This window comes from Podarcis erhardii (genome assembly GCF_964252035.2).
Source record: "Podarcis erhardii genome assembly, chromosome: 8".
Classification (NCBI taxonomy): domain Eukaryota; kingdom Metazoa; phylum Chordata; class Lepidosauria; order Squamata; family Lacertidae; genus Podarcis; species Podarcis erhardii.
Window position 1 is genome coordinate 20659130 of NC_138499.1, and position 24059 is coordinate 20683188.

At 37.0% G+C, this 24059-nt stretch overlaps 1 protein-coding gene across 1 annotated transcript in view; it reads right to left on the bottom strand.

The window, feature by feature from the left end:
• Positions 1-645: 645 nt before the first annotated feature.
• The window catches only part of EMC2 (ER membrane protein complex subunit 2), a 43183-nt gene continuing 19769 nt past the window's right edge, over positions 646-24059 (bottom strand). The window contains exons 5-11 of the mRNA XM_081874708.1: positions 22075-22132; positions 14712-14797; positions 14509-14568; positions 10007-10088; positions 9298-9408; positions 7130-7234; positions 646-961 (exon numbers count right to left, since the gene is read on the bottom strand). Coding sequence (XP_081730834.1) covers positions 875-961; positions 7130-7234; positions 9298-9408; positions 10007-10088; positions 14509-14568; positions 14712-14797; positions 22075-22132 — 589 coding nt within the window. The 3' untranslated portion in view covers positions 646-874. The remainder of the gene's footprint in view (positions 962-7129; positions 7235-9297; positions 9409-10006; positions 10089-14508; positions 14569-14711; positions 14798-22074; positions 22133-24059) is intronic.

A 24059-nucleotide genomic window follows, 5' to 3' on the forward strand; every position in this document is an offset into this window, starting at 1 on the left:
CAATGTTAAAATATATGCTCTGGTGGGGTTTCTTTAACCACACTTGTGTATATCTACCCATCTGATCCCACTTCTAAAAACACTGTAGTGTGGGAATCAGTGACTAAGAAGATCCTAAGCCTAAAAAGTTTCTCGGCCTGTGTGGTGACCTTTGTAGCAGCGTGGAGACAGGGCAGCCTTGAAATCATTTAGCTATGAGGATATTTGATGGTTTCAACTGTTTAAAAATCTTTGTTTTGTCTTTATGGTTTTGGATACAATTATTATTGTTGTTATCAATATTGATTCCCATAAGATCTAATGAACAGACACACTTATTTTTAACTACTATCTTAGAACAGAAAGGCATAGCAATAACATTGATATTAATATTATTCTGCAAATAAAAAGTGTTCAGGGGAAAATATAAGGTCAGCCCTTGTTCGGCAAAGAACTGCTTAGTGCATGTATAACTTTACCGCAGCTTCATCAACTGTTCTGTTAGAACATTTTATGCCCCATATGGTATTCATTTTTAAGCACAGGTCTCCAGCACTCCTACATATGTTCAATAAATAATTCTGCTTTATCATCACTTAAGTTTATTTCTACATCATGTTATGGCTTAAGCATTTACTGTACATACAAGATCTGAAGAGACTGACGTTCAATAAATTTATTATTTTTATTCATTTCAGTGGCTTTTCATCATAGCAGCAATAAATAGGAATTTTATATCTTTTATAAAACACATTATTTAAGAGAGTCACTTTCACTAACATGAAACCATTGTTAACACAACTGGGAATTTAAAATTAGCATAACTCTTAGATAATTTGAGTTTGGACATGGAGCTGAGGAAAGAAAATCTATCACTGGGTAGCTTCGCTATTATTTAGGACTGGGTTATCTGCAGGGCCTCCAGCATGTCTTCTACAGCTTTCAGAGAGTACTTCGTCTCCTTCTTACTGCGACCAGCATACTAAGGGAAAAGAAAGATTAACACTTGTTTTACAAAACCAAGTAATGAAAAGTCACATTAAGGTACATCACCACCAAAATTGCCAAGACTGCATGAGGAATCTTCTACTGCAGAAATGTACCATTAAAAACCAGTACCAAGATTTGACTGTAAAAATGCCCATTTGATGTCCCCTCTTGTGTGATGCCTACAGAATGCAAAAGCAGTGGGAGATTGAACATCTAAGAACCTGCGAGGGGCTTGTAGGCATCTCTGCTTCCACAGTGTCTCTTGCATCTCCCACCAGAAGCCAGGAGCTGCACAAGACTAAAGAAACTGCAGCCACCACCTATGTGAAGAAACCCTACCCTAATTCCTTTGTCTCCTGCAGCTTCTTAAATATAGTGGCAAGCCATCTCAGAAGATTTGGTTAAGAGACAAGTATTAACCCTCGAAATAAATAAAAAAGGACACTGGGCAGAAAGCACACCAAACAAAAGGGCCCATCCCACATGTACCTTCCATTACTGATGTGGAACCCTTTATCTGTATAGTAAGCCTGCAACTTATGCACATTGAACTTGTGCACGTTCATTTGGCAAAATAAAATAAAAACAATTTTAAAAGGGGTGAAAAGGAAGTGGAGGTCCAAGAAAAAAGTCTCCAGCAGTCCCACCAACCATTGCACCTAATATGTTTTGACTATACGTGATTTTGGCTTTAGACGTGATTCCCAGAACATAACCCTGCATAAATTGTGGGCTTATTGTATTCAGTGTGGCATCCAATGTAATATATCATATACTTAACAACAATAACAACTTACTTTTATTTAGCCTCTCATTGAAACTCTATCAAGAGGCTGCATACACTTCTTTCACAACTTTATCCATTGTTGAACCACTTAGGAATCACTGTCACCTAAATAACACTTCTCAAAGCACCTTGTACACATTATCTTACTGTAATCCTTAAGAGTATCATCCCCATATTGCAGACTGGAGCTAAAGACCTTGTAAATTCAAAGGAGAGATGAGATTCTAATCTCTAAGCAACCTGCTTAGCTACTACTCTAATCTACTATCATAGTTTTGTAGGGTTGGGTCCTAACAACACTAACAGAGTTCTTTCCATGCAAAAAGATTCCCACTATCTCCTACAAGCTTCAGCCTCCAGTGGTACCCCATAAGCAGTTCTTAAAGATTAAAAGCCTTTCAAGAAAAGGGTAGGCAGCTACCAAAAATTGTAGATTTATCCCTTGTACAACAAAATGTCTACAACTCACACTTGGACCCAGCTTTTAGTGTTTATTTATATTTAACCGAAATCACAGATGTGAACACTGATGTAGCTGAAGAAGAAATCCCTAGTTTAAAACCTCACTTCTACCATGAACACACTAGGTGGCTGAAGACAGGGTTCTGTCTCTGAGTCTTAGCCTCACATCATGAGAAAGGATAATATTAGTACTGACATCACAGGATTGTTCCAAGAATTACTGAAATGATATATGTACAATGGTTCAGACACAATATATACATGCTAAGTATCATTATTCTAATTTAAGCTCACTAGTTCTTTTCATACCCCGAGCAGACAAGGAGATTTAGTTTGAATTTATTAAACATCTCGGATAAAATGCATTGTAAATTTGACTGTTGGTTTCAGGAGAGGTGGCAATATTGGTTGGATTTGCAGGAATCTGACACACTTATATAAAGACATAACCAGATTAACAGCATGCTTTGTATTAGCCATAGCTAAATATCAACCTTGTTTTTGACACTTATGAAACCAGCTGTAGACTTGATCTGTGCAGTGACTCTTAAGTGGTTGCTAGTGTTATATCAATACAAATGTTTTTACTTATACCTTTTATTTATTTATTTTTTTACATCTATAACACTGAAATGTACATACTGTACAGATTTATTTTTCTTATGACTCAAGGTCAATAAAAATAAAATTACTACTACTATATTTGTATTTTATTGTGCAAGTATTTTATTATTCAATTGTTTTATTTCATACACGTCCATACCTCAACTTTCTTTCCATGTGGTGAACATATGTATGATACAAAAGACTGGATTCAGACTTCGTTATCTTAAATCACAGTGAAATCAATGGGAACTAACAGCACAATCCTAACCATGCCTACCGAGAAGCCCTATTGAATTCAGTGAGACTTACTCCCATGTAAGTGGGGTGTAGACTGCAGCATAAGACATTACTAACTTTTCCAACTGATATACATGGGAACGATGTTTCCCTAACTTAATCTGGATTCAACACAGAGCAAGTTAAGTGTTTGTTTTCTTTCTGATGTTGTTTAAACACATTTTAGAGCTGTCAACATTGTCTCCTGCTTAATATTCTATCCGACATCATGTCAACAACTGCACTGTGTAAAAAGCCAATGGAACTATAATTAACAAGAAAAAGAAAATGGGATATGCTGACAGAATGTTTACCTAAAATGTTAAAGAAATGCTAAAGACGAAACAATTTTAATGTTAACCAAGTAACTCTTGTACCTACTTACTAGAAAAAAGGAAACAGCTACCAGATTTGAAACATCAACATTTAAACATTTAGTGTGACTCAGCTTTGATAAGACTAATATTTCTCAGCATGACAAGATTTGGCTATGGTACTCAAAAGTTAATAAGCTTCTATTTAAATTACAGAAAAAACCACTTCTGAGTTTCATTTAGCAACATTTACTACAGCGATGTTGTCATTCCGTAAACTCAATATGGAGAGTTGAACGGCAGGATAGTAAATCATATTGTTTTACTTGATTGTGATCTGTATAATGCAAGGCTCTAAATGAAAAGAGAGAGACCTTGGCACCTGTGGTGGTTTTTACATGCAACCAACTAAATGTCCTACAGTCTGCTGTTTATTTATATGGGCAAACGTATGGCTGTAGCAGTGATAAATGGGTGGACTATTCCATCCAAACTTCCAGGGGCAAACCCCGGTGGGAAATATGCTGTGTGTTAACAGGGCATACGTACAAATGGCAACGTGCAATGACACTCCTGAATAGCTCTAATACTTTTCAAAGGATTTGCACAGGAGAACAGCCGAGTGGATTGTACCTACAATGAGCTAGCTCCAGCACTTTCTTCATTATTTGCAGAAGATTTACCAGCTAATGATACATTCTACTAAGAATTATTCAGGTGAATGTAAACAGGAATTGTGCTAAGATTTTCACGTTCCATTCACTTCAGACAGTTTTTGCTCTTAAAAATTAACCTGTTTTTTAATTATTAATTAATTAATTAATTAATTAGTAGGCTTATGTCAAAGAAGTTCCTAACTGGTAATTTGGTCCAAACCATGTATTGCAACATATATACCATTCCTTTGTAGGTGTAATTTCTTTTCAAGGGTTTGCCACTATCTAATTTTTTTTTCATGACCTATTCTCTCTCTCTCTTTTTTTTTTAACATTAACATCTAAACACCCAATAAATTTCCAGTTTAATGCTTTTTTTCTTCTTCTTCAAGTACCATGGCTGTCCTGCATACGAGATTTCTTGATTTATTATGTGTTCCTTTTCTCTCATAATTAACACAATTTAGCAAATGTCTCATGACCCGATGACAAAATTTTGTGGTAAGACAGGTAATATTCCAGCTGGAACAAGACGGAAGAATTGTTAACCTGCCTTTGACCCCCTTGGACCATATTCAAAGATTAAGTAATCTTAACCCCAAATCTTAGAAGACTGAAGGTGAAAAATGGGGCCAGGTGTGTGTGTGTGTGTGTGGAGATAGCCCCAACCATATATTAACAGATTTTTAACTGCTTAAGAAACTGATTATAGAAAAATCTCAAAGACCTTGTGCTTGATTTGAAAACTGCTTAAGGAATAGGGAGCTCAAAATAATTAGTACGATGCCTATTCTGTTTTAGGGACACTTAGGACAATTCTGACATAAGACAGTAACAGGAGGAAAGGCCCTTGTTAACTTGAAAAATGGCTTCCTTTAATGACATTGGCATAGGCTTCAAGTTAGAACAAACAAAGCCCAATGGTGTCACAATCAATAAAAGCCTAGTTGGACATCTAAATCACTTCGAATTCTAGTTTATGACCAATTATTTTGTGTACTCCAGCATTAGGCACCAATTCAGCTGATGACAAAGCTTTTACTTCCCCGTCTCTCTGAAATCATGATTAAATTTTCTGTCCCAAATGGTTTGTAACAGAATCACCTCACCGCTAATAAACAACATGTGGATGCCTAACACTAGAGAATTTAGTCATGTGTCCAAAAGCATTTATCAGTGAAATTACTGAGTGGATCATATTAAGGGCTTAAAAAAAACAACACTTAACGTTAATCAAACTTGCACCTCTCTGCTAAAATGCTTCCATTACAGACACAATAAACTAATTGAAGGAATAAGAACCTATATTTTGCTTTGATGTTAAGCACACAGAACACAAGCGAGGATTCTTCAGTTTTAGTGATTTAGATATATTGTAGTTTATGTCATTAGTTCACAACTAATTAGTGCAGTTATTTTAAGGGCCTCAAACAGTTAAGACAAGCTGATTCTTTCCCCTTAAATCCCATAGTGGCCACACTACAATGTATAAAACATTATTATTATTATTATTATTATTATCATTATTATTATTACTATTATTATTATTTGTATTAGGGCTGTATCCACCCTTATTCAACCCACTTGGAGCTGCATGTTCTAAGTACATGTGGCCCAAAGTGGGTGTGGTGATCCCACACTCTTTCATTAACATGCCCCTCCTAAGCTGATCCACACAACTAGATCAACAGGGAGGTGGCAACCAGCATCCCCATTAGGGCACTGGGCTCTACTCACCTCTGCACTGTGTCTACTTGATTTTATTTTCCTTTTTCCTGCAGCTGCCAAAATGGATGGTTTTGTGTTTTTTTGAGGGAGGGGAGAGAATTGCTTGGGAGATTGGACCAGGCCCCTGAACTGGGGACTAGATACCTTTGCCATACAGAATACGAGTCTCCTTAAAAGAATCATTTGGCATGTTCATTTTTTTTTTCATTTGTAAGATAGCAACCTTTAGTAGAATAGTACTTATTGAGAACAGATTCACTCAATGTGAAGAAGGCCACCTACCAATTTTTCAGCCCTTTTGCTTCAGGCTCTTCAGTAGTTTCGGTGCAAATATAGAAACAGACCAAACCATACAATAAGCACAGCTCAACCAGGATTTGGTCTTTATTCAGTAAAGATTCTTATAGTACATTTTGCCCGAGTAGGGTGTTAACTTGAGATTTTGGCCAACTTCTAATCTACGTAATTGTATCTTGCATACTGAAATTCCCCTTGCAGTTTTCAGCTAGATATGGTATTTGTCACTTTTCTGCTAAAATACAGCTGAAGTATGCAGTACATCACAAACATATGAAGTCACAAAGAAGTTCTGACATTTGTTTTAAATACATTTTAGTTATGTAAAATGTGAACTGTTCTGGTAAGTATCAACTGAGAGAGGGGCCAATTTGCAATTATTTTGATCCAGCTCCAACATAACTATGGAATTGGACCATAAGTTTACCAAAAAAAAAAAAAAGAAAAAGAAAAAAGAAATAAATAAATAAAATACAAGCAGTGTTTCCAGATTTACACTGTGATCTTTGGAGATAAATTATATATACCATCAATTTAACATAATCAGAGGAACAGTTCAAAACATCTCAAGACTGATTAAAGCTAAGCAATTAAATCCGACCAAATATCCTATAAATAATAGCTTCTTTTATCAAACTATTTTTTTTAAATTAAACTAAGGTAAGTTACTGGCTTTCCAGTCAAACTGCAATGGTGCAATATGGTAATGTTGCCAGACATTAATTATATTTATAGTTGAGCAGACACTTAAATTTATGCACACATGGATGCACAAGGATTCCTTCAGACTATACACTCAAAGGTTAGACAACTTTTGCAATATATTCATATCCTCTAAAAAAGATGAAAAACAAAATAAAAATCCTTTTGTCCTAATGTTATTTTATTCTCTGAAATCTGCATGGCCTCTTTATGACTTTATCCCACACTCCTGCCTCCCCAATTCCAGTTGCCTACCACAGAGGCAAACAAGGTGAAAAGGTCTATTGTAACATGGTGCATGAAGCATATCAGAGTTTTAACACAGTACTCACCTGGTAAGCTCTATTTATTTGGTTTGCTGCCCAACCAGCGTACTTCATATTATCTTTTTTCATTTTTGCACTTGCCTTGGAATTGGAAGCAATATGGCTGGCAGACTAGAAAGACAAAAAAACAAATCAGCAACAGAATCTTGCAAAATAAACCTGAATATTGAATACACATGGAACATGATAAAACAGTGCAACGGGAAAAATGTGAGCATAGGTATTAAAACAAAACACATTAAAGCAAAAACTACAATATATCTTAAGTTAATGGTTTTTGATAACAAGCAAGTAAGAAATTGGACATTGTGGTTCTGCTAGTTCCAAGGTAGGCATGGCAGTGAACTTTTAATATCTCTGCAAACAGCAGTTCCCCATGCCACCTGGCAAACCACTTTTGAGAGGCAGGGCAATGTTTAAATCAGTTTGTATATTGCATAGGGATCTGCTGTTCAAAGACAAACTCAAACGTTCATGATGCATTCACAAGCCCTGAGTTGCGTCTAAAGCAGCTCTCTGGATTCCAGCCATACCCTTAACAATTCAGAAAACTTGGAAGCAAAACTTCTAAAACCGAAGGCCTGAATGTGCATGAATATCATGCTATTTAAGTTACAAGTTCTAAAACACAAAATGTAAGAACAACTTCAAAAGAAGATTTGCTGTTAACATGCACAAAGCAGGAATGATCTCGTTTCCAGAAAATGCGAACATTTAGGACGGCGCATCCTGACTACTAGTACTATGGAAATTGTTATTTGATCTGGCAGCATTACAGAACCTCAAATCTTGTCAACAGGTAGTAAAAGCAAGCATCACCACAGACCTTGAGAGGGAAAAGGTTTCATCTGCAGTTTTATAAGATAAGTCAATATTTGATCCTCTATGCTGACAGCAATAAAAAAATGTTTTAATCGTTAAGTAGCCCTATTCTTATAATTCCATAGCACTGCTGTTTAAGTAACATTAGAAGGAATTTGTAGCACTATTATAAAAAGCGTGTAAGCTGGAAATCAGCACTTTAAATACCGAGAATCCTTTACTTAATGCCTTTTTTTATATATAAGTAAGCTTTGTCACTACAGCAGCTGTATGCACATCGTATGTTCTTAGCACAACTGAACAAGAATACAAATGGTGGTTCACCCCAGAGTGCATTTGGTGATAAACTTAGTTCTTTAAGTTGAATGCAAAAAAGAGGGCTCCCTGCCCCGGAAAAAAGGCTTGAGGTTTGTCCAATTATAGTCCTGCCTTTATCTCCCAAGAACTTATCGTCAAGAAGGGAACCTCAGTACTGTTGCTTCTCTGTGGTAATGAGTTCTCATGCCCAGTTCCCTAACAGGACATTCAGAAGGAGGGGGAAAAGGGAGGATCATATATCCTAGCTCCCATTCTTGACATGGAAGTAGAGCAGCAAACCACATGAGAAGCTTGACCCATAACAAGTGAAAACAATGTGTGTGGCTCTTGCAGTGTAAGAGTATGAATGGAAATGTACAGTACTTGGGCATACAATGAAACAGATCTGTGCACTTATGATGTGATAGTTTAAGGACAGTTTTCTTGCACAGAAAGTTTATCCGCATAGGAAGTCATCATGTACACTGGAGAGAATAAGTCTTAGTGTATCAGAACTCTTGAAGGTACCAAAATAAAGCCAGAAGAAAAAGGACGGAGGAGGTGGTGGAAGTACTTTGGCGTGCACATACTCAGAACTTTCCATGCAGTAAAATGAGGCGTGTTTACACTAAGAGTAAAAAAACTTCACAAGTCTCTCTCTCTCTAATGGATCCATTTTAAGATCCCATTGAAAATTTGCAAGAAGCTATAGAACAATTTAATTAGTAGGAATTTTTAGTTACCTTAATGCTTCAGCTAAATACTTTTGTACTGTACTTGAAATAGAATTGCTAAATTAAATGATTTAATACTTTAATGACACTAAGATGTGCTTGCCTATAATAATAGGAAGAGAAAAGTTGCTTTATTTGTTGGTGTTATATAAAGTTTGCTAAGGCTAGGAAGAAACAAGCCAAACCCGACTTATGCATCACACCTGACATCACACTTGCATCAAGGAGCATGGCATGTTTTTCCTGTCTCAACTTCACTTGCAAAGCTTTAAAAATCAAATTAATTATTTGGGGGGAGGGATTAAATGCCTTCATACTCACCATATAAAGTCCAAATAATGCTCTCATGTTTCTGTTGTTTAGCTTCAACGCCTGTGCAAAATATTTTCTTGAGAGCTCAAGGTTTTCAAGCCCTCCTTGGGTATATTTAACCTATTTCAAATGCAAGATTGATGAGCATGTTTAATTTAACATTATGAAAAGTTGTTCCACTTATAATAAATCCCAGAAATGGAAATGTGAGCTTTTCCTCTGAGAGTGAAAAGAGTACCAGACTAATGCAGCTTGAAGAATGGAGTTAAAACGTGTAAGGGGTATTTGATGCTTAACTAAACTATTAAAAAAACAAACCAAGATGACAATTACAGTGGTACCTTGGTTTGCAATTGCTTTGGATTACAACTATTTTGGATTACAACCACATCAAAACCGGAAGTGCATGTCCCTTTTTTTGGATTACAACCAATGGGGGGGGGGGAGGCCACACGGGCGAAAGCACACCTTGGGTTACAACCTGTTTTGGTTTACAACTGGACCTCCAGAACAGATTATGGTTGTAAACCAAGGTACCACGTCTCAGTACAACAGTCCGCTAACCAAATATTAGGATGCAAGCCAGCGGTACAAAAAAAGAATGCAGTAGAAGCCGTGGGAGACAACAAGTGGGCAGACTGCAGGGACAACATGCCTTGCCAACTGGCCGCTGAGCAAAGACAACTGCTAGCTACCTAGACTGTCCTGAAATACTCACCTCTGCAAATTGCTGGCAATATAAGTGGTTGTGGGGGTTAGTCATCATGAGTTCCTCCAAGCAAAAGGCTGCCTTTGCATAACTGAAGAACAAAACCAGAAAATCATACCATTATTATTATTATTAATTATTATTATTACTAGTACTATCACCACTAGTGCAGTTACAGGAGCACAGCAATACAGTGGTACCTCAGGTTAAGTACTTAATTTGTGCCAGAGGTCTGTTCTTAACCTGAAACTGTTCTTAACCTGAAGCACCACTTTAGCTAATGGGGCCTCCTGCTGTCGCCGCGCCTCCAGAGCACGATTTCTGTTCTCATCCTGAAGCAAAGTTCTTAACCCAAGATACTATTTCTGGGTTAGCGGAGTCTGTAACCTGAAGCATATGTAACCTGAAGCATATGTAACCCGAGGTTCCACTGTAGTGAAGTTTTTATACTCAAAGTTTTCTTCTTCATACAGAAGAGAAAGCAAAAGCACAGGTACTGCAGTTTATGCTTTACACTCTTCTGATATTAATATGCAAAGAGGGACTCACAAACCTCACTCACAAGCAAGACAGATGGCTCCAGGGCCCATCTGAGGCTCATTATCCCACGATATATGAGCTTTACCAGTTCCACTCTACACACTACAGCAGAAGAGGAGAAAATACTCCTGAAACTTGTTCGCACTTCTACTCTCTTCACCTCCCCCCTGCTATGCAACACTTGAACCTACTATGTGTGGGACATTTTTCTTCTCATGACCATGCCTTCCAACATATAGGGCCATGTGGAGAAACGTGAGTATAACAATATGTGAGTAAAATAATTTTATTATTTGTACCCAGGAAAGTGTCTGGGCGGAAATTGCTGAAATGTCCGGGAAAACCTGGATGTATGGCAATGCATGTCCGAATTGTAGGTTTTGGCGAATTACCTTAAAAATAGCTCAGAAACTTAATTTTGCAATAAAAAATAAAAAAACAAGCCCAACAACTTTTGTGTCCAGATTTTCACATTTTGAAATATGGCAACCCTATTTGTACCCCATCCATCTAGCTGAAACTAGGCTGTGCAAGGACACAGCCAGAAGTGATTCCTGCAATTGTAACAGCTGAGAAAGGAGTGCATTTGCTGTGAAGCTGCTGCCAGAAACATCCATGCACAGATGATTTCACAAGAATATGACCAACAAGTGTTTCAAAGACATGCACCAGTAGTTGTGTGGCAAACTGTAACTGGAAAATGGTTAGATCCAAGCCAGTTTTAGTATCCAGTCATAAAATAATAATAATAATAATAATAATAATAATAATAATAATAATACCCTGCCCATCTGGCTGGGCTTCCCCAGCCACTCCGGGCAGCTTCTAACAAAATATTAAAATACAGTAATCTATCAAACATTAAAAGCTTCCCTAAAGTATTGCTAAACATTTTCACCAGGGCAGCTAAGATCAGTACCCTTCATTCCCATTAGCCTTTGCTAAGGCAGAAGGTAAAAATGCACACTCAAGACACTATTGCACATTACTGCAGCAAATGCAAGCCCCAAACCCACACTCTGCTAATTAGTTATTATATTTCTAGTTATCTTTCAAACAATGGTTCCTATAGCAGCCTACATAAAACTCAAGAATTAAAAACCTTCAAAAATGATGCTAAAATTCAAAATGATTACAAGAGCAAGCAGCAGTCAGACTTACAAAGGCAAAGATAAGCATCAAAGGATGGAACAGAAAAGCACCACCTTTATTCTTAAAAGCAGGACCTCAGACTGGCCTTCAAAAACTCATTTAAAAGCAGAGCCACCACACAAAAAGCCTTGCTGTTTACTGAAGACAGCCTGATATCAGACACCACCGTGGTCTCTTGGTCTGGTGGATTGATTTGAAGCATGGATAGCCAACATTGTGCATTCTAGATTTTGCTGGACTAGAACCCCATCACTTCATTTGACAGACCCAGGACAACCTCCCTCTGAGGAGGAAGGATGAGGTAAATACAAGTGGGAGGTGTTTTTTAAAATACTCAGATCCTAAGCTATAGGACTGGGAGCAAGTACAGCTTGTAAATCACTAGCATATGATCAAACAGGCCAAGTTAAGAGTTTTGCAGCCCTAGTTTGGATCAGCTGCATTTTCCAGATTGTTTTCAAAGCCGATCTACATACAAAGTATTGCAATAGTCTATGGACATTAGCCAAAACCTTTGCTCATGCAGCCCACATCCTCTGACACTCAGGAATTCTATATTCTTAGCAACAGGTGAGTCACTAGTGCATTACAGATTTGCCCTTGGCATATTCTCTGCTGTTAGAAGGACGCACTAACCAAGATCATTTAAAGACAAAGGGTGGCATTCAAATAAGTTTTATCCACAGTAGACCCGCTGGAGTTAATGAACATGATTAAGTTAGGTCCACTAATTTCAACAGCTCTACTCTTGAGTAAAACTAAGCTGAACACTACCCAATCAAGCACGACGCTAGGTGTGGCTGAACCCATTTAAAACCAATTATCCTAGGTACGCTTTATTCTTTGCTAAACTGTAGCTTTTCTGCGTAGAACATTTAGAAGCAAGGCTTGGTAATTACAGGACAAAACAGCACTTTCTATGAGATGGGAAGTATGTGTTCATATTATTTGCTTTTTAACAGTGGTGGGAACCTGCAGTCCATGGGCAGAAAGCGAAAAAAGTGGGGGTGGGGTGGGGCACAATGCAAAACAGAAGGAAGTGTCAGAAAGAGAAATAGTAATTGGTTCTGGCCTTGGCCACTGCCAGTATGCAGCCGAAGGGATTATGGCCAAGCGAATGTGGCCCTCAACAGAAAAAAAGCTGCCCACCTCTGGTTTATTGTCATAAGTATTTATAATTTACCAAAACAGTATTTTGGATAGAAGTAAAGTTTTAATATAAATAAAAATTTTAATGTGCTTGCATTAATAAGTTCTTATTTCATTATTGCTTTTTAAGTCACCTCTAATTTTATCCGCCCTGCCTTTCCCCGCTGATGTTTACAAACTTTGAAAATGTGTGTGTGTGTGCACATTAGCCTTTTTTTCTATGCGGGCTTTAGTACAGGAAAGCTTCTGCCACAATAAAATTATTACTCTTTAAGGTTGTATAAGAGTCTGATGTTCGAGCTGTAAGCAAACTCATATGAATTCCATACATTTTGCTGACTCTTAATTAAATAGTAAAAGTGGCATCCTACTTGATCCTCAGTTGACTTACTGAAATCAATTAGTGACTTTATTTTAACCTCTCCTAGCTGACCCTTTAATTCTGCCATCTTTAAATCTATCAATTTTTTCTTCTATTTTATCAAGTTTATTGTCTAATTTTTTTTCAGTATCTTTTATGTCTTTCCTAATTTCCACCAGGATTTCTGCAATATCTAGTTTAAATTCCTCCTGTTTTGAGTTCCTTCTATCTGTTGGGGTGGCTACTGCCCCTTTCTTTCCTGCCATTTTGTCGTCAATTCAAAGTCACTCTGAAATCAATTAGTGACTTAATTGCCTATTGATTTCCATGGGTCTTCTCTGAGTATGACTTAAATTGAGACCACAAAGTTTATTATAGTACTAAACATTGCACAAAAATATCAGGATGTTTGTTGCAGGACAATTTCTTGACACACATTGGAAATCTGAACACTAAAATTATCTATTAAATTCTATTGTCAAATAGGTCACGTTATTTCTACTGTGAGAAACAGCTGTTTTTTGAAACCCAATGGAATGGCTGCCTTTTCTCCTGAGAATCTCATTATTTGTCTATTCTCTGAAAAGGAAGGAAGGAAGGAAATATTGTAGTACAATTTAGACCTGGGCTGAAAAAATAAAGACGGAAGAAAACCACAATTATTTGCCATGGAATGAAGGTCAGAATTAATGCCGTGATATTAGAAAACTTGAACTAAGGCTTTGAGCTAATCCACTCACACTGGGATTTCCTCCTGTCACTAAAGCAATAAAAAGCTAACAAAAACATTAAATATCCAATAAGAAAGTTTGTCCAACACTCAACATTCTTGACTGCATGGTGTCTTTTACCCAGGAGAGCAAATACCCATTTTAAACTTGCAGACTGTGAAGAAAGCACTAGAGTAGACTTTCAAACCATATCATTAGTATGATTCCTCAAAGAAGAAAATGCCTAAACCTTACATGCAGTTCATGCATGCCACTCCTTAAATATAGAGCATAAAACAATTTAAGTAATGTTGCTAACCTGTCGGCCCTAGCTGTCTGTAGCTGTTCCCCCCCCTGACAGTTTCACCTACTAGGTGAAATTTATTCCCATCACTATTAAAACAAACACAAAAACAATTTTCTGTCATTTAAATAAAAAAGAAAATAAAGGGACCTGGCAGCCACAAAAGGCTACTTAGGATATTGCTTATCCTACTAAAATGAAATTGTTTATTTTCCAACAGATGCCTTAGTTACTATTTTCTTCCTTATACATAAAAAAAAATCACCCTTAGTTTTAGGCTTCGCAAATAACTTACTCATGTTCATTGATGTAAAGTTCTGCGAGTTCATGCCAGGCTTCTTGGTCACCAACAAATCTAAAAACAAAACAAAACATGGAGAATTCTGCAAAATGAACAGCAGGGAAGAAAAAGTAGTAAATCAAATGTAAATTCCATTTTAATTAAAAAAGATTTATCAGAATAGCAAAACACAATACGTATTCTTATAAAACACTCACTGTTCCAGATACTCATTCAACTCTCGGATGGCTTCTGCATTTTTCCCCTGGGCTTTTCGAATGGCAATCTTACGCTTTCTTGCTGCCTGTGGGTTGACATTAACAGAGGATTATGTGCTCATAATTCCCTGGGTTTTTGTGAAGCAGGCAATTTGACTGTGCAAATTATTATCTCAATGCCGGAGGAATTCCACTGCAGAGCAACTGCTCAGCTGAAGTTTATAAATATACCCTATGACATCCTGCTGAGAGATTTAAAAACTTCTTGCTGTCACATTGCGTAGGTTTTACTTTTCATGTGAAAACTGTATGGCATCATTTCAGCCAAATAAGTGACTGTCCAGATTCTGATAATTACAACGCAGCAGGGGATGCTAATCTTTATGCAGTCCAAGGTCTGCCATCCTATCAGTTCTTGTGCTGTGTCTCAGGGATAGCCAGGCACTGAGGACTACAATTTCCCCCAGGTTTGAAAAAAAATATTATACTTAAAGTAGCATTACATAACTAAATAGACGTCTTGGTTTGCTGAAGCTGCCTCTGCATGGTGCGAATGACAACAATGCTGTACGAAGGTTTTCTGACAGTACACAAAATTTTGTAACATTTCAGTTTCCCTAACACAACTATTTCACCTTCAAGTTACCGGGCAGCTATTTCATCAAATTAACAACTTCATAATAGGGAAACAAAGAGTCACACCCTAAAACTTTAGTCTGGGAACATAAGCCATCAGGCAAATTACTGAGCCAACTGATCCAGCTTTTAAAAAACTGACTTCACTTACAGCCGCAGAGCTGACAGTTCATTACCATGAGAGGGGTTCTTTCTTTCCACCTCTGAATGCCATTCCTTCAGAAACACACAAGGAGGGCCTCCTCAAATGGTTTGGAATCAGACTTTCCAGCGGCTGCTGCTCTATTTGTAAACCACAGAATTCCCACACAACAGAAGCCATTCAGACCCCTAAGCCCTCCTGCTAAGGGAAACCTTATATCCTTTTCTAGAGCACATGTATAAACTGATCATTATCTTGCACGAACTCCTAGCTGACATTTGATCACATCAGAGGACTACAAAGTTTGGTCGAGAGTGTGTAATACCAGGTTCTAAGGTCACCTGTATCATGCAGTAGATGGAATTCCTTGCTCTACAACCAAGCAACTTTCGTGAACTCCAGGAATTTTAATTGTTCAATACCCCGCTTCTTTCAGCAGTCTCAATCCCCTCAAAAATAAATTTTTAAAAAACACCCCTTCAAAATACGTTTTGAGTAGTGACACACTACTGCTATATATCAATATATTAAAGTTATATTGTCTATTTGCATTAGATAGTGATATATTAAGTTACATTGTCTATAATGAAAGCCCATGTTATGTTCTTATTGAAGGGGCTTTTCTTTGAAACTTTGTGAAATTCTGAACTTGATAGATCTTCTGTTGATATAACTTAAAATACCTTTCTGTGCTTGGCCAACTGACTTGCATATTGCCAGTATGAAGAGACTCCACAGTAATCAGGCATTTATTACACCCCCCCTAAATATGTGACGCCGTTCATCTCCTTCAACAATCCAAGTCAGATCATAGCCCCAAACATCTTACAGGCATACTGCCAGAAACAGACATAAAATGGTTTGTGCCCCATCCTATTATACTACCCACCATCCCTAATGGAAGAATGGATACCCTCTAGTTGTAAAAACATGGAATTGACTGGCAGGTTTAGAGAATCAAAGCTATTTCATACACTGCAATTTCCAAAATAAAAACTAACTGCTGTATTGAAAAAGCCATAACTATTCTCGCTCTCTCCCTCCCTACACACGCAAACACGCATAAAAGGTCTGATGTGAACTACAGTTCAGTATTCTTTGCACAATCCATACTTAAAAGAGAAAGCACAACCTACTGTTCCTATATTACAGGACATACAAACTGGCAGCATTCAGACATCACAATAAATCACAGTTAACAGTTGGTCATTCACGAGCCAATCACACCCACTTTACTCCTCCCCACTAATGCTGGGGAGAAACAAACCATAATCCCTTGCTTAGTGTTATGTCTGAACCTATAGCCAAGGTTTGTTCTTGGCTTACTGATGGTGGTTTGAAGAACAGGCTTTTTATCCTATTCCAGTAGTATAATGAATTTAGCTAAAACTGTTTGGAATACTTAAGATGATATTTAGGTGATGCAATTTACTTAGCAGACTTGCTCCAACCTCGACTGTGTATAGTCTTTTCAAGCAAAGTCAGTACTGTTTAACTCAAGCTTCACATAAATTTTTAAAACCTGCAGAAATTCTTGTGGAGATCAAACCTGTCTATCTTCTAATCATTCCAACAGAAACTATTATTTCTGTCCTACTATGTATTCCATTACCTGTTGCATTAAATGTAGAACAATATATATTTTAAAAATAACCAGAAACAGGAAACCCATTCATCTCTAATTGTATGACAACTGATTCATGGAATTGCCACCAGCGGAAAAGTATCCAGATAGTATTCTTCACTAGGTGGGTAGGAAAGTGAGAAAATGATTCACTTCAATAAGCTAGAATGTGTCTGTAAAAGTATTTGGAATTCATCTCAAAACAAGAGATTCTTGAGAACTAGTCTGACATACAAGAGGATTCCCCCCCCCCGCCCCCGCTTTTCATTAAAAATGTACTTCAGGACCTGGTCAAAATGTGTCTGCAACCAGATCCGTTTTGCTTGACCGTGCAGAACTGGTGACATAGAATTTCCCCCTATCCATTTCCCAGCATTCAGAACAAAACCCTACAGAGATTACTGGCTGGCTCTGTAAAGCCATCATTCTTAATGGAAAGATATAGGTCATCTTAAAGGAACACTTATGCTATAATTAGTATCAAATGAGCCAAGGTGCTTTAGTATATCCCATATTTCTTTATTAAACAATGAACCATTCCAAACTATTCGTTTAAAAAAGGCCAATAATCCCCAATTTGGCTCAAGAACTAATCCTCCATTTGTCATGATTCTTTTTTTAAAAAAAATAGCATTAAGTAGACTCAAAGTGAAGTGAGGATTTGAACATGTGTCAACTTCTGCATTTGATTAACAAGAGAAACTAACACTAAATTTGGAACGAGCTTTTACCAGGAGGGGATTTTGAAGGTGATGACTTTCATGAGAAAGAACTCTGCAACATTTTAGATTGAATTTAAAAGAAAAAACACACAAAACAAAGCAGAAAATATGTAAACCTGTAATCCTTAACATTGCTCATAACATTGCTTTTTAAAGTGAAGATTAAGTTATTTCTCCAAAGATGGAACACTGGATTCCTCTGGATCTCTGTAATGTTAAGGAAGATACCATTATGGTGGGGTGAGGAATTTTTTTACTTTGGACTCAATAGTTTCATGGCAAACCTCCAGGAGCCGTGTATTAAAAATAAGTGTTGCCAAAGGAAGAAAGCTCCTTGGCATGGAACACAGATCACACAGATGTACTTGTATGCATGATGATGGCATAATAGCTCATAAAATCAAAGAGCCCAACTCCAATGTAAAGCAGTACCACGGCACATCACAGCCACTGTTGGCGTCACTGCACTGGTGGTTGTGGACAGGTCAGTAAAAGTACATTTGCTTGACATTAACGGTGACAGGGTAGAGATTCCCTCCTGATCACTTGTATCTTTATGCTGTGAACCGACCTGAGATCTTTGGATAAATGTCTTAATACAGACATTGACCATTTTAGGCTTATTGGAATAATTTTTGTTATACAATTTCGACAATATTTCCGTGTTCAGCACCCACTGACCAGTATCTGTCCTGTGACCAACATTTGAAATAAAAAGCAAGTAGGTTCACCAAAGGAACATCAAAAAGCAATAGCTGAAACAGTCAGGCTACATTTTAACATACTCAGAATACAATACTGAAGTTTAATATGCATGTACATCTGAATCTAACACATATTTGATTCTGGACTTTTAAAAGATTATCATACTTACTCCCTATTATTTGCAAAGTCCCAAACTATGAAATAACATACTTGCTTCATACAGGAAGGAGTCTTAATTTTATCTGTGTTTTTTTTATATATATATATATATATATATATATATATATATATATATATATATATATATATATATAAAATCTGTCCTCCTTGCTTTGTGAGAGAAACAAAGCAAAGAACATTTTGAAAGAGTATGATCTCCTTTTACTCAGAATCTTCATTATGCCTTAATTATAAAAATATATTATACAAGTGCTTCTTCTTTATATGTTAACTGTTCCAAAAACAAATATGTAAAGCAATGAATTTGCAGAACACTGGAGAGCACAACTGAGACTTGAATACTTCTCAATTTACTAAAATTACTAGCATGTCAGAAAACCAGTGTTAAGCATAAAAAACCCTGAAATACAGCAGTATATGTAACGCAGTGCTAGGACTTCCACGTTTTGCTATAATAATTGTTGTTGCTTATATTTGTTAAACGTTTAAAAACAAAATTATATCATATAGTAAATAAACATTTTAAAGGATTATCACCTCCTTTTTGTTGATCCATGCATTATGATGGGTACACAATATTGAAAGATTTTTCTCTAACTGAAATGACTGGAACTTTTTAGGGAGGTAGGAAGCAATGACTCGTTTCCAGAAGTTTAAAATCCCTAAGACCAGGAGATATGGGAAACCAAATGCTGCACTCATTTCCTCTCACTCAGTCAGTTTCTCCTGATATGATTGACTTTCAGAACCCAACTTCATCTGCTTTTTTCCAGTAACTCAGGATCACTTTTTGGAGAACGCTCTTGGTGCAGTGAACGCACATCAAGAGCTTGGAGGAAGAGATGAATTCCTTTCCAAGGATTCAACTGGCTGAAGCTAATGGAGTATAACAGAACCTGGACATACATAAGACATATTGCTCACAACTGTTTTTTCACCACATGTCAAGGCTACATGGTCCTTGCCTAGCACCTGAACTATGACTTTCAAGTGCCTCATTTTTAATTTAGGGTTTTAAATGACCCTTTCATATTAATTTAGAAACTGAAGTCTTTAACGAATGTTAAAATGTTTGCTCCCATCTTCATTTCATAGCTGTAGAATGCAATAATGACTGGCACTAGGATGCACTTTTCTATTACATAACCTAGTTTACAACTCTCTGTACCCTAATGGAAAAAGCTGTTGGATATTAAAGTTGTTTTTAATCCTTGTGCAGCCCCTATCTTTCCTGTTTCAAACTGTCAGCTCCTGCAATGCATGATTTTTACATGACTTATGTGAACAAAAGTCTATGTTTCACTTGCCAAACAAGAGAAAATGTTTAATATATCTAAGCAACTCCATGTGTCAGCACACCAGAAGAGACTGCTTTAAGCTCAAGTTAGTGCCAAGACAAACTCAGCAATAGTTTCAGTTTAAAACCATGAAGCATTTATTTTCCTACAGCAGCCATATGTGCACATGGAAATAATTAACAGGTAGATGACATATAAACAACTCCAATACCTGACAATTTATCAAAACTTTCTACTTAACCTTCATTCTTTAGAATACAAAAATCAAACTAGCCAGTACCTAAAGAATAGGAATTTCCTCAATATTGTACAGATTTTAAGAAGGGTAAGAAATGCAAGTAATCAGATGTTCTAATATTTCAATATGTAATAGTACTCTTTTCAGAATTACTGTCTGGCAAATTTAGGATGCTTTTGGAAACAGTAAGAGAGGATTCATAGTCAGCAGAAATAATATAAAAGTATAAAGATGGGTGTGAAATGAACAGTGTCATTTTAAAAATGTTTCCAGACGGCATTATATCTTATTGTTTATTGGAGGCTTCATTGTCCATTAGATATCTGTCACAACACATAGTATGAAAAAAATAATTTTCTACAACCTTGTAGCCAGCATGTGAATGCATTTCCATATTACCTATCTCCCTGGACTATTAAAAAAAACCATGTTCTCTATACAAAGCAACTGGCATAACGCATGAATTCAAATTAAACAATGTTTTCAACTGGCCCCAATATGACAACTACTCATATTAAGAATGCACTGAATTGAGTTTTGCTTTTCATCAAAATTACTACTTTTGGTTCAGCTGGACTTGTTTTAAAAAGGCTACAAAGCTGTCTGCAATTTGGACTATTTATTTTCAGCTAACAAAATTATTTAGATCCATTTTTTTCCTCCCAAACCAATAAAGATCTTTAAGACCAATGCTCCATGAGTAAAGTTCCAATCAACCCACTGTCTTTAATTTACAGCTGCTTCCCTGTCTCAACTCAAAAAGGGAAAAAATATGGTTAAATAAAACTCACATTTTAACCTCCATCTAGTAATAGGAAAGCATGATTTCAACCTTTCAAACAATAACTGGCCCTATAAAGTTGTCTCTTCATTTACAGCCAATCCAAGAAGATGGAAATTAAGCCTCCAATCAAAGTTACCGACTTTCGGTGCTAAAATTTTCCAGGAAACATTTTACAGTTAACATGGACAGGTAAAATGAGCATGAGTACACATTCTATCATCTTCATTAGCAGGACTAGCCCTAAAAGCTAAAAATAAATACATACTTTGTCTTCTCTAATCCACTTATAAAATGGAAGGCTATGACTATTTATATTAAACTGAAGGCTGGGCCCATTAAAATTAAACTGAACAAGAAAATTAGTCAGATAGATTCCTGAGAACAAAGGGTTGGAGCCAAAGGTGTCCTTCCATGAACAAACAGAAAGGAGACAATGTTCATCGATTCACCCTCCTCACTATACACCCATGTACTACCTCTCACACTGTTTTTGAGTGTTCTCCAGGCATTCAGTCCAGACTATGGTGGGGAAGTGAGAAGGGCAGTGAGAATTATCTCTCCCCCATTTCACTCACCTCTGCTGAATACTGTTGGATGAAAGGCCCTTCTGAGATTGGAAGGGCATCTCTAGACCCAGGCCAGATTTTCAGTTATTTGCCATGGAAATTGAAACTGTTTTAATCTCTGATTGGGAAGCATGACAACACTTTTTCTACTTGTTTCAGCAAACTGTGCAGATCTACTTCACTTCCCTCTCACACAAAAAATAACGATTCAAAATTGCAAACTGGAAACTTCAAAAGAGTTGAAAAATAATACACTGAACTGTTGTTGTTCTTTATTTTGCCTTCTGAAATGTGCTACATATATTGGTATAGGTGAGAAACATTGAGATACACTATCAAATATATTAAATTCAGATATTTCCCACTTCAAATGTCAGATATTTCCCACTTCAAAAATTTTAACCCAGGGCGTTCAACAGTACTGGCAGGAAGTATGTAACTCAAATGTCATTTATCTGTTCAACTTACAGTATTAGTTGAATCTTCTTGTAAAATCCTGTCATATAGCTGGATTGCATCATCATACCTGTTATAAGGCACAAACAAAATATTTGCAGCTTAATTCATCAGAGCTTTAGCAACTCCATATAGAGCCTTTCACCCCAACCCAGCAAAAGACGCACAGGGACACAACTGGTGCACACCAGGTTCCATTAAACTGAATGAAAATATATTCAAGATTCAAAGCTCACCCCTCTGCATGTGCGACTCATTGCAGGTGATTCAACCTGGATGGTAAACTCTGTTCAACACCTTACTCATTGTGTTCAAATTTGGTTGTACTTTTCAATGTGTTTTCTGTATTGTTTGTGATTACTTTTGTTATATTTATAATTATGTAAATCCTTTCATGTTGTAAGCTGCCTTCAGCATGGTTTTTACCTATGGGAAGGCAGGATACAACTAAAATGATAATAATGATGTAACTCCATGGGTGGGTTTGTTTCTTGTTTTCCATTACTGAAAAACTGTTCTAAGCTGTCTTGAACATCATTTGATTTCAAAGTAATGGGCTATGAATCTTAAAAATAAATAAAAATATACTTTTATCATCAGCTTTACTTTCTGGCCAAGACAACAAAGACAAGAGCTTCAAGATTCTGGATCACACAAAGGATCCACTCAGTCAGTACTATATACTCTGATTAGCAGTCACTCTGCAAAATTTAGAAAGCCCTTCTCATAAAGATGGCAATAATTTAAACTGAAACTTTGGGTGGAATTCAATATAGTGATAAGAAGACTGGGGAGGAGAGCTAAGAAAGCCCTGTTACACTCATGGGAGTCTTTGCTCTGGTTTCTGCTAGCAGAAGAAATAAGTTGATTCTGGCCCACTCTGTCCCTGAAGCATGGCTTCTCTTCTTCATCACCAGAATAATCTCGCTTGTACCGATAATCCTTTCAAAGAACAGCCTTCAAACATATGTCACATTTTCAAATGCTTTCCCTTGCCATATTCCAGACCAAGTATTAAAGACAACACTGGGGCAAGGGGAACTCTAGCTTGCAGGAAAGCAGGCAGCCATGTCACATGCTTACATTCTATTTTACCTCCAGTACATACAATCTATGTTTCCTGATGGGAATGCTACCTGTTGCCTTGTGGGACATCTTTGGGAGAAGAAAAGCCTAAACTACACAAATCGGGAGTGGAGTCCCTAAGACGGTTGGGTGGCATCCTGTATGGCCTGCTTCCATCAACTCCTGCAGCCAAGTTGGAGCCAAATGTATTGCTTGCTTTCCTTTGGAACACATAAACGAAGCCAAGAAGAGAGACTTGTTGCCCGGGAGCCCAGGACCTCCATTCACACTGCCCAGGCTTGCACCCTGAAGAGGTCACTGCGGTGCTGCTAACATAGCAAAAACAATGTGAGAGGCAGCAGTTACAAGTTACTGCTATCTGCAGCCACAGCAGGAGCTGTGATTTTCCAGCAACTTGACTTCGCTCCCAGAGGTGCCCTCTATGGTTTCTCAGGCCAGACAGATGCCAACAACAATTAAAAAATGACTTTAAGAAGTCTCAACTTCTCTCACACACCCCACCTTTATCAAGCTTGTGTTTCTCACACATACCACGGTCATCACCAGAAACATTTTAATGAATTTTGTGGCCCAAATCTGGGCAGCAGATTTAAAATTCTGAGGACCTGTTTATGATTATGTGACTATGACTATGTGAAGCTAAGAGTCCCTTTAGTGTCCCATTTATTTCACTATCAGAAATGTCTGCTTTCAACCTTTTCTCTAAAATCTCTAAGTAGAGAGACTTATTTAGAAAGAATCCCCAATATTCCAAATCTAGATCAAATTGGAGTAGATCAAATTATCTTATGAAGAAAGAACACCACTGAAAGAAAGTGACTGTGTTATTGTAGTCTAAGGTGGTTAATACATTTTAGAAAATATGTACAGCAATTTTTAAAAGTATCTTATGAAACAACTATATCAAATTC